At 56.3% G+C, this 13,459-nt stretch overlaps 6 protein-coding genes and 1 non-coding gene across 7 annotated transcripts; 4 read left to right on the top strand and 3 right to left on the bottom strand.

Moving 5' to 3' along the window:
- Positions 1–117: 117 nt before the first annotated feature.
- On the bottom strand, positions 118–1,954 carry DICSQDRAFT_132646 (uncharacterized protein). Its single transcript, XM_007361684.1, has 4 exons — positions 1,804–1,954; positions 798–1,731; positions 638–736; positions 118–584 (listed from the first exon to the last, which is right to left on the bottom strand). Exons 1-4 carry the CDS (start codon positions 1,939–1,941, stop codon positions 196–198), a joined length of 1,560 nt encoding a protein of 519 aa, XP_007361746.1. The 5' UTR covers positions 1,942–1,954; the 3' UTR covers positions 118–195.
- A 994-nt stretch (positions 1,955–2,948) lies between these two features.
- Positions 2,949–4,135, top strand: DICSQDRAFT_166160 (carbamoyl phosphate synthase small subunit; the record flags this gene model as incomplete). The annotated part of the gene is made up of 2 exons (XM_007361683.1): positions 2,949–3,745; positions 3,802–4,135. 2 exons carry the CDS (start codon positions 2,949–2,951, stop codon positions 4,133–4,135), a joined length of 1,131 nt encoding a protein of 376 aa, XP_007361745.1.
- Positions 4,136–4,477: 342 nt separating this feature from the next.
- Positions 4,478–4,990, bottom strand: DICSQDRAFT_166159 (uncharacterized protein; the record flags this gene model as incomplete). The annotated part of the gene is made up of 1 exon (XM_007361682.1): positions 4,478–4,990. One exon carries the CDS (start codon positions 4,988–4,990, stop codon positions 4,478–4,480), a length of 513 nt encoding a protein of 170 aa, XP_007361744.1.
- Positions 4,991–5,430: 440 nt separating this feature from the next.
- DICSQDRAFT_t33 lies at positions 5,431–5,539 on the top strand. The gene has a single exon. It is a non-coding gene; the product is annotated as a tRNA-Leu (tRNA).
- Positions 5,540–5,876: 337 nt separating this feature from the next.
- Positions 5,877–8,777, top strand: DICSQDRAFT_98647 (uncharacterized protein; the record flags this gene model as incomplete). Its single annotated transcript, XM_007361681.1, has 6 exons — positions 5,877–6,062; positions 6,126–6,340; positions 6,911–7,000; positions 7,057–7,280; positions 7,345–7,531; positions 7,593–8,777. The coding sequence occupies 6 exons, from the start codon at positions 5,877–5,879 to the stop codon at positions 8,620–8,622; spliced, it is 1,932 nt and encodes a 643-aa protein (XP_007361743.1). The 3' UTR covers positions 8,623–8,777.
- Positions 8,778–8,882: 105 nt separating this feature from the next.
- DICSQDRAFT_152388 (uncharacterized protein) lies at positions 8,883–9,957 on the bottom strand. Its single transcript, XM_007361680.1, has 4 exons — positions 9,876–9,957; positions 9,707–9,821; positions 9,496–9,650; positions 8,883–9,433 (listed from the first exon to the last, which is right to left on the bottom strand). The coding sequence occupies exons 3-4, from the start codon at positions 9,537–9,539 to the stop codon at positions 9,145–9,147; spliced, it is 333 nt and encodes a 110-aa protein (XP_007361742.1). The 5' UTR covers positions 9,540–9,650; positions 9,707–9,821; positions 9,876–9,957; the 3' UTR covers positions 8,883–9,144.
- Positions 9,958–10,146: 189 nt separating this feature from the next.
- On the top strand, positions 10,147–13,196 carry DICSQDRAFT_177768 (P-loop containing nucleoside triphosphate hydrolase protein; the record flags this gene model as incomplete). Its single annotated transcript, XM_007361679.1, has 5 exons — positions 10,147–10,228; positions 10,290–10,530; positions 10,579–12,135; positions 12,185–12,603; positions 12,654–13,196. Exons 1-5 carry the CDS (start codon positions 10,172–10,174, stop codon positions 13,194–13,196), a joined length of 2,817 nt encoding a protein of 938 aa, XP_007361741.1. The 5' UTR covers positions 10,147–10,171.
- Positions 13,197–13,459: the final 263 nt, after the last annotated feature.

Genomic DNA, 13,459 nt, shown 5'->3' with positions numbered 1-13,459 from the left:
GTCAGGGAACCCATGGCGTTGCGCCCGGCACTGCCACAATTACCACTTATTCGTCGCCGCCAATCAATATAGTTCGAAACACTGCAATCGCGAATGCTTAGCATCCAGACTCTCCATATACACAACAAATACACCGTGTATCGTACACAATAGCTGCAAGAGTACGCAAGCCTGTGCAGCGTACGTATCTGCGGATCACTCCCAGTCACTGTCCTCTTCCTCTCCCTCTTCATCCTCATCCTCGTCTTCGTCCTCATCGTCTTCATCGTCCTCTTCATCATCATCGTCGTCATCGTCTACATTGCCACTCTTCTCGGCTCCCTTTGACTTGGCGGTGTTGACCTCCTTAGCGCCGCCGTTGCTCACCTGTGAGACGACATCGTAGCTGTCCTCGCTGCTCTGCCTCGGACTGACATTTACCGGAGTGGAGACGCGAGACTTCGGTTCCGCAGTAGACCCGCTAAGATGTACCGGCGATTCATCGAGTCGGGGTGCGGACGGCGTTGCTGGGAGTTTCGTGGTCGGGGACGCGCTTTCCTCATCATCATCCTCCCAGCTAAAATCGTCTTCGTTATCAGTAGTGCCTAACATATGTTTTTCAGGATCGTCAACTCCTTCCAATAGCTTGCTAATTTACCTTGGATGATGGCCTTCCTACGCGCTTCTTCGCGCTCGACCTGGTGCACGCGGAAGAAATAGCGCGTCCAGAATTCATCGTATGTCAGAGTCTCCGGTACTGCAGGGTCCGAGAACATGTCAGCTAATACTAACGGCTTATCGACCGACCCTGAGCGCACCTAGCGTGTCCATCGTCGCCTTCAATGCGGCGCCGTCCACCGGATCTGCTAGGGCACGTTCGACCTTGTTCTGCCATGCCGTCGTACCCAGCCCGCGGTCCTCGGAAGCCGCCTCGCTTGCTAGCCAGTTGCTGTACACATCGCGCACGTTCCCGTCATCCTTAGGATCAGCCTTGATGACCTCCGGGTCGTGCCGTAGCTGCTTGAGCATAGACTCCGCGCGAGTCGCTACCGACCGCAGCGTATCCACCGATGGCCTCCCAGAACTGCCCGACGCCTCTCTTTCCTTGCCCTTCCCCTTGCTACTACCAGCCGCGGGCGAGGGCGACGCCGCGCCGCTCGTCGTGGGCAGCATCCATACATCCGTGCCGTCCCAGATCAAGCCAGGGTAGACGGAATCGCCTTCCTCCGGCGGGACGACCTTCACCGCTTCTTTGAGGAACTCACCAGCCTCGCGCAGGAAGTCTTCGCTCCGGTGGACGTACTCCTCAGTTGCGCCCTGGACCTTCTGTAGCTCGGATGCGATGGTACTGCGCAGCTGTGCGAAGTCCAGCGCTGTCAGATTCGCACTGCCGACCCGCGCATGCTTCAACGTCTCCTTCAACGTCTCCGGAAGCTGGCTCTGAACGTTAGCCAGTGCGGGGGGCAGCGAAGCCTGCAGCCGAGCGAAGATCGTCTGGGGCTGCGCCGGTTGTGATGGGGAAGATTCAGGCGCGGCTTTGTCGGTAGTCTCGGTGGAGGTTGAGGATGCGGAGGATGAGGTAGATACTGCATCTGCTGCGTCGACGGGCACAGATGCTGCTTGTTCTGTCGCGGACGCACTGGGCTCCGGAGGTGTAGAAGGAGCTTCAGCAGTGAGTTTCGTGAGCTCCTTCTGGGCTTGCTGCACGACCGTCCCGAGGTCCTTCTTCGCCGCCTCGAAGGCAGTCTGGCTCTATGACATAGGAAGAAGATTACAGTTCATGCTCAGCGATCTGAGTGGGGGGGATAAGGGGAGCGTGCGTACTTGTTTCCGGAAGCCACCCCAGAATCGACTGAGCTGCCCGACGACCTCCGAGACCTCCTCGTTCAGACTCTGCGTGGGTTGGGCGGCCGCTGGAGCGGTTGCGGTCCCAGATATATCGTATGCATCAAAGAAGTTCATAGTGAGGGTTTCATGCAAGTCGAGCGCAAGAGATGGTATGCATCCATCTCGGAGACTAGACTCGCGGATTCCGGAAGCGCCCAGCTGCTAGAGGACCTGAATATAGCGCTTCCTTGACATTGTTACTTTCCATTCAACAGCTTCATCCTCGTAAGCCTTCGAGGGCAACGAGATAAGATAGGACAAGATCGACATTGTAGCCTTCAGGTAAATAGCAACTAGGCCGGCCCGCTTGTGTTGCCTTTAGACGTCAGCGGCTATAAGCGAATCCCACGTGGAGTTCCATTGAAAAAGTACGTACCCAAGACGCGAGTCATTCAAAAATCTTCGTCCTTCACCGCGACCTGCCGTCTTGAGCTCCAGCACCCACTACCCTTAACTTGAGCTACCCAGCTCGTTCATGATCTTCACTCAGAACACTCGCGACGAGTAAGTCCATAGCGCCTCACGTTGGCATCTCTACGGAAGGCTCGACGTACTGACTTTGTCCGCGAAAATAGCTACCTCAGCGACCTCGTTTTCTCTCTTCTTGCGCATTAAAAGAAGCCCTAACAGCCGCAATATGTTGACACGCAACCTGACCCGTTTCACTCGCTTTTCTCGAGGGCTCGCCACCCATGCACCTTCGTCGTCGACCTCTCTGCCCGCAGTCCTTCACCTCAAGACTGGGCAATCGTTCAAAGGACGTTCTTTCGGCGCTCCTCGTAGTATCTTTGGAGAGACCGTCTTCTCGACTTCCATCACGTCTTGTGAGTGACATCCACTCATGTACTTGGGGACCGTTAGATTTCCGTCCTGGGGCACTCTTGGCGCCTCCATAGCGAGTCCGCTGTCGCGCCAAAGTAATGTTTGTAGTCTGGAATGAGGCGTAATGGACATTTGGGGTCCATGCGTCCTCTCTAGGCGCAACGTGGGTACGCACCAGAGCGCACCAGGATGAATGAATAATGTTCTGGACATTCGAGGGACACGAAAACTAATCTGGGTTCTTTCCAGACACTGAATCGATGACCGATCCGTCCTACCGCGGTCAAATACTTGTCTTCACTACTCCCCTCATCGGAAACTACGGTGTTCCTTACAACAAGACTCCTATCAATAGTAATGACGTCGGTGTCATCCTTGAATCGGAGAACATCCAATGCAGCGCCGTCGTGGTCGCCGACGTAGCAGAGAAGTTCTCGCACTACACAGCCGTCGAGTCTATCGCTTCGTGGTGCCAACGTAACAATGTCCCTGGCATCACTGGCGTCGACACGCGTGCCATCACCACCCTTCTTCGGGACCAGGGCACGACTCTCGGCCGTCTTGCTGTGGGCGCCGACGCGTCGCTGGCTCCTCCCAAGCCTGAGGAATACTGGGATCCAACAACAGAGAACCTCGTCGCCCAGGTCTCTACAAAGGCCCCCTATGAGCTCAACCCCAATGGAGATGTGAGGATCGCTGTGCTCGACTTCGGCGCGAAGGCGAATATCCTTCGCTCGCTTGTCCGTCGTGGCGCGGCAGTCACCGTCCTCCCTTGGAACTACAACTTCAACAACATTCGGGACCAGTTCGACGGCCTTTTTCTGAGCAACGGCCCCGGGGATCCGAACCACTGCTTGGAGGCCGCGATGCACCTCCGCAAGACGCTCCAGGAGTGGGACAAGCCCGTCTTCGGTATCTGTATGGGTCATCAGGTCATCGGCATGGCTGCTGGTCTTGAGGCGTACCGCATGACATTCGGAAACCGAGGCCACAATCAACCCGTTCTAGCTCTCGCGTCGTCCGGATCCATCAAGGCTGGTCGGGTTTATGTCACCAGGTACGTCTTCACATACTCGGCCCTCATTGGTTGGCGTATGCTAAATGTTCACATAGCCAAAACCACCAATACGCGCTGAAGCTCCAGGATCCCTTCCCCGCCGGCTGGGAACCCTTCTTCATCAACTGTAACGACTCTTCGGTTGAGGGCATCAAGTCCTCCGCTGACTCTGGCAAGAAGGTGTGGGGCGTCCAGTTCCATCCCGAGAGCGCGGGCGGACCTCTCGACACCATCGAGATGTTTACGGACTTCCTCGCGGAGTGCCGCGCGCACAAGCTGCAGCTGAGCTTGCCCACCTCGCAACCGATGGATGCGCGTAAGGTCGCTCCTCGCTTAGGTGTGGAGACGGCGAAGATCGAGACGCCTCGCCGCGTGGCCGTTACTGCTTGAGGATGGATCGTTATCAACTCGCATTTTGGACTCTGTAAATTGACATGTACGATGTAACTGCTTTGCTCATAGAAATCACGCATTCGAGGCCGTCGAGCATTCTGTGGCCTACACGACAGAGCGGCTAGGCTATCGGGAGCATTGATGAAGCCAGGTACTTCTATACTCGCATCCTCCGAGACTTACTAGCAAGTATATGGATGCAAGTTCGCGCGGGTCGTTTCGCATCTACTAAGTGGCAAGGTACATCACGAAGGAGCTTCAGCAGTTCTTCTTTCTGCAGCGGCTTGTCCGCTATCCTTCGCGCCCTTCTCTCCCTGCCATGAACCTCCTCCAGCCACTTCACTCGTCGTCAACATCGCCCTCTCCGTCATCCTCCTCGTCGTCAGAGCTAGGCGCTCCCGCCTGGACATCATCCCAGTCCTTGTGCTCCACCCAGTCCATGTTCGCAATCTGCAGGTTGATGAACATGATTCCGATCGCCGAAGGCTTGAAGCGATGGGTGTCATATCCCCTCGCTCGCGCGTCGTCCTCCCTGTCGTCCCCGGTGTCCTCGAAATCATACTTAGACAGCGTCACTGCGAGGATGCCCTTCTCGCGCCACTCCGGGGTCTCCGCGATCGCAAAGTAATTCGGATCCCATTTGCCGGCCTTGTCCAGCGCACGGTGGTACTCGACGACGGCGTCGACGGTGGGGTGCTGGGGCTGGGGCGCGGGAACCATATACTGGGACGTGTTTCCGCCGTATGCTGGCTTTGCGCTGGTCTTCATGCAAGCGGTAGAGATCGCTTTGAGCTCGTCGGGGGAGGCGGCATATAGGGCATAAACTGCGATGTCGGTACCGCCGTCAGACATGTTGAGAGGAGTAAGTATGGTGCGGCACTGAGGCTCGGATACACAGTGGGTAGATGCAGGCTCTTCAATCTGATGCTCGGCGATAGTATATATACTGCCCGAGCCAATGAAGCTGATAGCCTAATACTCCGGTCGACGTCTGTATTCAGCTCCAGATCTCACGTTTGACCCACAGGTGCAGGGCAGGCAACTCGGAAAAAAAGGACCTTCGATCAGCGAAATGAATTGTAGTACTGATGGACGCATGACGGCAACAGTGTCAGAGGGGCGCTCTGCTGGAGGCCACAACGTAATCCTCAACTCTATCTGATATACGGCCAGATGCCGCGTAGTGTTTTCTAGCTAGCGGGTCTGTACCTATGTAGTGAACACAGAATCCGAGCGGGTCGGTGTTGGACTCTGGGTAGTCATGAAAATATTTGGTGTTCAAAAGGCAATGTGGCAAGATGGCCGAGCGGTCCAAGGCGTGTGACTCAAGCGAAAGCTTGCCTGCTTCAGTGGGTTTCTCATCTGGGTATCCAGGCGCGGGTTCAAATCCCGCTCTTGTCAATTTTTATTCCCATTGCCTCAGCATCGAGCAGGTCCTCTTGGAGAAAGTGCGGTCGGACGTGTGAGTTCTAGAGAAGTTAGTTCACGGTGGGCACGGCGGCAAAGAGGCCACTGACACGTGCGATAGTGGAAGTTGCACGACAGTCTGTGACGGCCCTGGCCAGCTCAACACACCCGCTATCTCCACAAGCCCGCGATACTCTCTTCCACCTTTGTCCCCTCTGGCCTCCGCATTTCCTCTTGCACATCGCTACCTTGATCATCCATAGCGCCCTGCCACGTAATCGCCCAGCGTGGGCCCAATAAACACCCACTCCCAGACCCGAGCTTCTTCGTCATGCTCACAGCATCGCGCAGGGCTCTGCGATCCACCCTGGATGCATGTCTTTCCCCTTGGGGACTTCTCGATTGGCTCAGGCTTCTCTGGTGCATAACTGTCCTTTGGTATGAGCTCGCGTCCTTCGCTTGGTCGCTCAGAGCGTGTTCCTGGCCAGACGCCCTTCTATCGCCGGTGCGTCGGTCTGTTCTCCTGTTCACTTCCCCCAACCGAGCACTGACATGTGTACGATCCAATTTTGCTGCGAAGAGTCGAGAACGGCCGGCTCACATATTACTGGTCGCGGACCCTCAAGTACGGGAGCTGTCAACGTCCAGGGCTGCGGGATTTGCCGCGGTTCGCCTGCATCTTACCGAGCTCGCACTCAGACGCAACTGGTTCTTTGCGTCGCGGCGGAACCCTGATGTTGTCGTTTTCTTGGGCGACATACTCGCCTCATGGAGATTGATCAGGTCTGACGAAGAGTGAGTCTCATTCCACATTCGGAACATGGGTCCTGCGCCCGACCGCCCGCGCGGTTTCCCAAGTAACGTGGGGTAGTTCGATCGCTCCGGGTTCAGCTCCAGCAATCAGGACCACTCGCACCTCGCGTCGACCACCGCGGAAGAGAGCGCTTGACAGCGTGGTCGCCGCACCACCAGCTCCTGGTGCAGTGGGTGCCTTGTCAAGCGCCCATTGGCGGTGGATGCGGGATGCGAGGGGCCTTGTGCTTTAGCTGGAATCACCCCTCCAGTGTCAAAGCGCCTGTGAAAGGACTCCATTTGACCTGGTGCTGAACCAGTTGCGATACGAGTGTGAAGATGTTGTGGACCTTGCACGGCTTCAATGCCTAGGGTCAGGGGGTGCGAGGAGATTCTCTCTTTCGACGCCCAGTCGTTTACCCAAGAAAATCAACGGTGGGGATCGTGTCGTGCGCACGTTTGTTTGCTCTTCCTAGCAGACAGAAAGGGCGCAGCAACTTATGGTTCCCTCTATGGCCGTAAGTCTCGTTATGTTCGAATATGTACCAATAATCCTTTTCTTCGGGTCATCAGTTACAGGCGCAATTACGACAAGTTCGTGGATATATTCCGCTCGGATCGGCGCATACCGTCGTACTTTGTACCTGGGAACAATGACGTTGGGTGCGTGCTGCGTTTCATATCGCCCAGTGTCAAGTGGATTGAACTATCTTGGCTAGGCTGAACATTGATCCGTCAGCTGCTCGCGAGGCCCGCCGGCGATTCACAACCCATTTTGGGCCTCTTAATCATAAAATACATGTTCACAACCATACGCTTGTAATGTTAGATGCTGCTGGACTGGTAGAAGAGGACTATCTGAGAGCAGCGAAGTACATTGATTACGATCACTGGTCTCCATTGCCGCATGGCCCGGTTGAATTCGTCCACTCCTTACGAGAAGGTACGTCACGCACGCAGCGTCGGCTGGGAGACGATATGACAATTAAGCTCGCAACTCTCTTCAGAAAGCGAACGCTATCCGGACATCCTATTTACGCACATCCCACTCCATCGACCGGAGACGGCATCTTGCGGGCCACTCCGCGAGAAAGGGTCGATCCGCCGCGGTGTCGGACCTAACTATCAGAACATGCTAGATAAGAAGACGACCACCTTCTTGTTACAAAGCATAACCCCAGAAATCGTTTTCAGGTAAGTTCTTGACTCAAAAGTCTTGTGGTTATATCTGATAGATGTTTGTCGCGTCGCACAGCGCCGATGACAAGGACTACTGCGATTACGTGCACGTCCCTCCACGCGCCGTCATAAAGGCGGTGGACGGCGACTCTCAGGAGGCGAACGACGCCCAGCATCCGGTCGTGCAGAATGTCCGTGAGATTACTATCAAAGCATTCTCGCCGTCCCCCGAGATTAGACATCCTGGCTTCCAATTACTATCCCTGGCTCCTCCTTCCTCCGCCGATCACTTTGAGCCGTCTTTGGCTACCACGCCTTGCTTCCTCCCTGATTACCCTTCGGCATACACCTGGCGCTATATACCCCTGTTCTTCGTGACAACCCTGGTCCTCGTCTTGCTCCGTCGTAAGCAGCGCTCTCCATCTCTCCCTACACATCGGCAATCCATCTTCCGCCGGTCGATTTCGCTTAGTACCCTCCCGCCTGTACCATGGACCCCTCTCCCGCATCCGTCGACGCCCTTCTCCTCAGACTGGTCCCCCAGCACGCCAGGCTTCTTCACCCCCCGGCCGCGCTCCCCGCACTCAGCGAAGAGCATACCGAGCCCTACCGAAGAGTTCCCCAGGGGCTCCCTCCGCGCGCCCCTTCTGAGCGCTCGCACCTCGAATGGGGACGCCGAGCCGCTCCAGACGACGCCCACCCTTCGTGCGACCGCGCATTCGGACCCCGACGCCGGCGGGAGCTCCCAGCACCTCCCCACCGGTCCCACGCACATCGAGGCGGACGAGCTCGAGGACGACTTCGCGTATGGCCTCCAGCGCCACGCCCAGCCGTTGCGGTACAAGATCGATCGCGGAGACGAACCCCTCGGAGTGGTTTCGGACGGACTCGGGATTACGTTCACCCTGAACGGGCAGAGACGGCGGATCTCGCTGTGGAACCCTCTCAAGTGGCGGCAGCGCAGACGGATCCCGAGTGGTGGGGGTGTAGGGGCGCGGAGGCGGAGCGGCAAGCGGGCGTTCTTGAAGAGGGTCGTGATGGACTTGGGGTATATCGTGTGGCCGGCGGCGCTGCTTTGGCTTGGTCTGAGATGGCTGATGGCTTGAACGGCCGCGCGCGAGGGACAGAACTGACAGACCTTGGACCACGACATATCACTATGCACGTATTGATGGCCACCTTGAGAAGGCAAGGACTCTGCTCGCAGTTACGTATATTTAGATGCATAGACTATGTAGCGCTTGGATAGACGTGTTGAGACGATGCCCGAAGAGCTTGCGTGTAGTATGTACATATCGGAAGGTGCATTCGCAGCATACTCCAACGGAGTAGGATTGTAAATGGTGGAATGGTGGGAGGGTGTAGCATGGACTTCGGATGAGTGGGCTGTCGATGTCGACGGTGACGCAGAGGTAGACACACGACACACCTTTCACTCCGACGCTTTGCTGGGATTGTACTTGCACCGTAGCACATCGCTCCATGCAGGCAAGCTCTCCCGACAGGTCCAGTCATCTTCTCCGAAAATCACGCAGAGCGGGTGTAATGCACAACAACGGTTGAATTGACAGAACCAAGTTATACACGGGCATATCCACACCAAACTGGACTCCACAAGTGTTCTCTCATCAACAGTAGGTCCCAAATGCAAGGCACGACAGAGATAGGGATCTACGAGGGAATCCGGCGAGTGTAGATACGCGAGGATGTCCTGGGGTATTTGATTTGCTTTCCTCGATCGCGCTCGTTCCAACTGGCTGCCAACACGGCGCCTGCGGCCTCGGCGCTGACCGGCGCGACCAAAGTCGCATATGTCCACCGACGCTTCGATCAACGTCAACGATCAACTTGACGTTGTACGAGGCCTCGCCAGGCATATAAGTCACAGCGCCAAACTCGCACTGCGACCTCACACCACTGTACGTGCGCAAGTACCGAGTAAGTCTCAGCAAGGCAGCTTTGTGCACCATTAGACGCACATGAAGGGCTCTCGGGCTCTCGGGATTCGCCCATCACTACCCATCCGGCTTCGTGCCGCTGGTAGTCGTCTTGCTCTGACCGTCCTCTAAGTCCGTCCTATGGACTCGGGCCCCTGGCACTCTGGCCTGGGGAGTCAGTCCTCTGCCCGACCCCACTATAGACGGTGAACGTTAAGCTTACAGATACAGATCAGGAGTTCAATGTGCTCACTCGATGTCATCTGACCACTTGCAATCGCATCACCGCCATGCTCTCCGGCATCCTCGTATCGCTCTCACAGCAATCAGGTTCTCGGAGCAACAGCCCGATGTGCATATTCACACAGCTGCGGGACCATGGTGAGACAGGAATAACATAGCAGCAAGTCCGAACAACATACCAGTCGATCCTGGGTCGCCTCTAACCCCGAAGGTGACTCCAGCTGAATCTGGCAGTCAACCTTACTGTCGAGGAAAGGAGTCCATTGGAGAGATAGCGCAGAGCGCTCGGCCGCTGATATACCTGAGTTCAGGGCCGGCTGAGGGCCTAACCGTCACGTGTAGAAGACGCGTGAGTTAGACGCGCGGACGCGAGGGCGCGCCGCGCGACCGCCCGGTTCACGAGGCGCGTTCTGTCTCGACTCAACCACGTCTTCCTCCTCGCAAGCTGCAGTAACTCCCATTATAAACATCTCTTATGGCTCCCGCTGCAGCAAGGAAGCCGAGAGGAAAGAAGGCAACGAAGGAAAACACAGTCAGTGGATTATTACGTTACTGAAGTACCTGTGGCATCAGGTTCACTATCTTCTCCGTAGTCACGCCAAACTTCCTTGCTCCATGCCTTCGCGGTTCGTTCAACGTCGAAGAGGGCAACCCCGGTGACCTCGGCTGCCCCCTCCGAGAATGGCTCTACCGCGGGAGAGGATGTCATCGACATCCCGTCCTCCGACCCGGAACCGCTCGCGGACCTGCCAGTGGATTCTTCCAGCCCGATGACCGTAGACGAGGATCTGGGACAGAAGGACAGTGCCCCGTTGCGAGTGGAAGTGAAGTTTGGTGAGTGACGTACGCCAGGTATATTCGTCCGCCTCAACAGTATACTAGGTTCTGCAAATCAAGCTGGCGGTAGCCGTGACGCACCCATAGTGGTCGCCGACAGTAGCCCCATCGCTTCCCCAGTATCTCAGCCGAAGCCCAACAACGCAAAGCTTCCTCCTCCACCTAAACCACTATTCTCGATCTTCGCGCCAAAGAAACGACCTGACGAGCGGGAGTCATCACCAAGCAAGCTCTGCGGCAAACCAACCACTGTTCCTCCTCCCTTTCCAGATGAGATTACTCAACACGTACGCGGACCTCAACTCGAAGCTAGCGTACCCCTGACACAGCACACCCGTCGCGATGCTCTCCGCACGCGAACAAATGCCGAAGAGGATAGCGCCATCTATTCCCGACTTAACCGGAGCTCTAAAACCCCATCTACGAACAACACTGATTGTACTTCCTTTGCCACCCTGATCGAGCCTTCCGACTCTACCGCCACAGATTACTGTGTCAACAGTATACCACCTCATCACCGACAATACCCTGCCATCCGCCGCCTCTTGAACCCACGTTCCCCTCCAGCGTCCGCCTTAGCCGATGGCTCAGAGAGCTCCAACTTGCTCTGGAATGACAAATGGCGCCCGAAGCGCGCTGACGAGGTCTTGGGTAACGAGCAGTCCGCGCTCTACCTTCGAGACTGGCTCCTTGCTACGAGACTACGCATCCACGGCACGGACGAAACACCGGCGTCTAGTCAGGTAGCCTCTGACAAGAAAGGAAAGCAGAAGGCAGCAAAGGCCAAACCCAAAGCAAAGGGCTCTCGTGGTGTGAAACGGCCTCGTATAGTCCGAGACGTTGGGCGCAAGCGGCGACGAGTGGACTCCGAGGAACCTGAGGACTTCTGGATAGCAGACGACAACCCGGACGAAGGCGCGGATTCCGACGATCCTATAGACCTCATCTTCGCATCCGAAGATGATATCATTGGGCAGCCTATATCGCGTCTCAAACGCATAGGCGACAACGACGCTGAGATCGATTCAGAGCTCCTTCCCATTGATGAGACGGTTGAACACCCACCTGGGCCACCATCGGACGGCGTTCTCCCATTTGCCTACAAACCCGCGAAATTCGGGGAAACAGTGGGGAACACGATACTCTTGGCCGGCCCCTCCGGTTGTGGGAAAACAGCCGCCGTCTATGCCTGTGCAGAAGAGCTGGGCTGGGAGGTCTTCGAAGTCTATCCCGGCGTCGGAGAGCGAAGTGGCGCCGCGTTGCAGAAGCTGATAGGCGACGTCGGCAAAAATCATCTGGTCAAGCAGGCTCAGTCGAAGGTCAAGTCCGAGAAGGACAAAGCACTGGCGGAAGCGAAACACAATTTCTTCGCCAGACGCGTAGTGTCTGATGACGAGACCGACGTCTCAGAGGCCCCTCCACAAGCCGCAGGCGTCCAGGTCCAGGTCCAGGAACCGCCTCAGCCTGAGCCGGCGGAGGTCAGCCAGTCAATTATTCTAGTTGAGGAGGTCGACATCCTTTATCGCGAGGATGCAAACTTCTGGCCGACGATGATCAAGATCATCAAGGACTGTCGTCGGCCAGTAGTGATGACTTGCAATGGTAGGCTGTTCATCGTCTAGATGTGGTGATTATGCTCACGAAGCTGCAGATCCTCACCTTGTCCCAACACACGATCTACCTCTGCAGGCTACGCTCCACTTCGTGCCTTGTCCACCTCTTCTTGTTTCGTCATATCTGCGTCTGCGATCTTCGACTGCAAGTCGTAAGACAATTACCGGCTTGGCGAGCCAGCTATACGAGGGCCTGGCAAGGCATGTTGAGCGACAAGAGTTTCGTTCCGACAACACACTGCATCCTCACTGGATCTCTGAGACGCCACCCGACTTACGGCGTACGATCAACCAGCTTCAGATTGGTACTCATGCACTCCATGAGGACGATTATCGCTCCATGGATAATCCTAGCAATGACCAATCTCTGCAAAGGCTGAAGCGAATAGCTTGGTCGCTAGAGCTTTGCTCCTTCTCAGACAGTTGGCTGCGCCGACCTGATGCTGAAGTTCTGCGTGTGCGTATGTCGTTGTATGGGGAAGTAGTTGCATGTTGACACCGTCGCAGGACTTGTTGGCGAATGGCTCCTCGCCTTGCGGGGACGATGTACTCGGCTTCAAGCACCTGTCGGCAGAACCCTGCGACATCTCATCAAATCTCCCAGTAACGTTCTCAACCTACCATCGCGACGAGACTATCCGTGAAGAGCTTCTATCGCACGCCAAACAATTCGACCCTGTCCCTGACGACAATCTACGCGACATCCCAAGCCTGCCTTCGCTCCACACTGCCCACTGTGGTACCCTTCTCCCGATCTTCGATCGCCTCCGCATTCCCCGCGAGGATCTCGTCCGGGACCCCAACGCGATCTTCCTGGACTACGAGCCCTCGATTCGTTATATGGTTCGTGCCGACGACGCCTGCGTTGCAACCAACCTCGCGAGTGGGCGATTTGAGGGCACGACTCGCCGCACGCGAAACTCACAGCGGAGTCAGCTGGAACTCCAGCGGTGGGTCCCTCTAAACGAGGATGAGCGTGACATCCTCTATCGCACTGCGCTCGAGGTGAACGATGGAATGCCAGCGGCGCAGCATGCGCCCCCTTTGTAGCACAACTGTGTACAGTGTGTCTCCTGTATATGTAAACGAACGATTTATCGGAGTATGCAAACGGTTAAGGGCAGAAGAGAGGCGGCTTGAATCGATTCTTTTGAACATGTTGCATTCGCGCTCTTCATGGCGTTGGGGGCTTCACGTCTCGGTTCTGCTTCTGAGACTGAGCGACACTACGGGTATTGTGCCCGTACCACAGCCCTGCTGACACCCCACGTAGTCTCTGACTTGATCGCCCCTCTCCAGAAGATGTGCCGTTG

The sequence above is a fragment of the Dichomitus squalens genome (genome assembly GCF_000275845.1).
Source record: "Dichomitus squalens LYAD-421 SS1 unplaced genomic scaffold DICSQscaffold_3, whole genome shotgun sequence".
NCBI classification, from domain to species: Eukaryota; Fungi; Basidiomycota; class Agaricomycetes; order Polyporales; family Polyporaceae; genus Dichomitus; species Dichomitus squalens.
This window is presented reverse-complemented; position numbering and strand designations above follow the sequence as displayed.

What these genes read in the sequence shown, in the direction of transcription:
- DICSQDRAFT_132646 (XM_007361684.1), bottom strand. Translation starts at nt 1,941, where the DNA reads ATGAACTTCTTTGATGCATACGATATATCTGGGACCGCAACCGCTCCA. An exon ending in GGGGTGGCTTCCGGAAACAA is followed by an intron (nt 1,732 to 1,803) that starts GTACGCACGCTC and finishes CCTATGTCATAG; the next exon opens with AGCCAGACTGCCTTCGAGGC. An exon ending in GGCGACGATGGACACGCTAG is followed by an intron (nt 737 to 797) that starts GTGCGCTCAGGG and finishes CGGACCCTGCAG; the next exon opens with TACCGGAGACTCTGACATAC.
- DICSQDRAFT_152388 (XM_007361680.1), bottom strand. Translation starts at nt 9,539, where the DNA reads ATGGGTAGTGATGGGCGAATCCCGAGAGCCCGAGAGCCCTTCAT. An exon ending in AGAGCCCGAGAGCCCTTCAT is followed by an intron (nt 9,434 to 9,495) that starts GTGCGTCTAATG and finishes GCGCACGTACAG; the next exon opens with TGGTGTGAGGTCGCAGTGCG.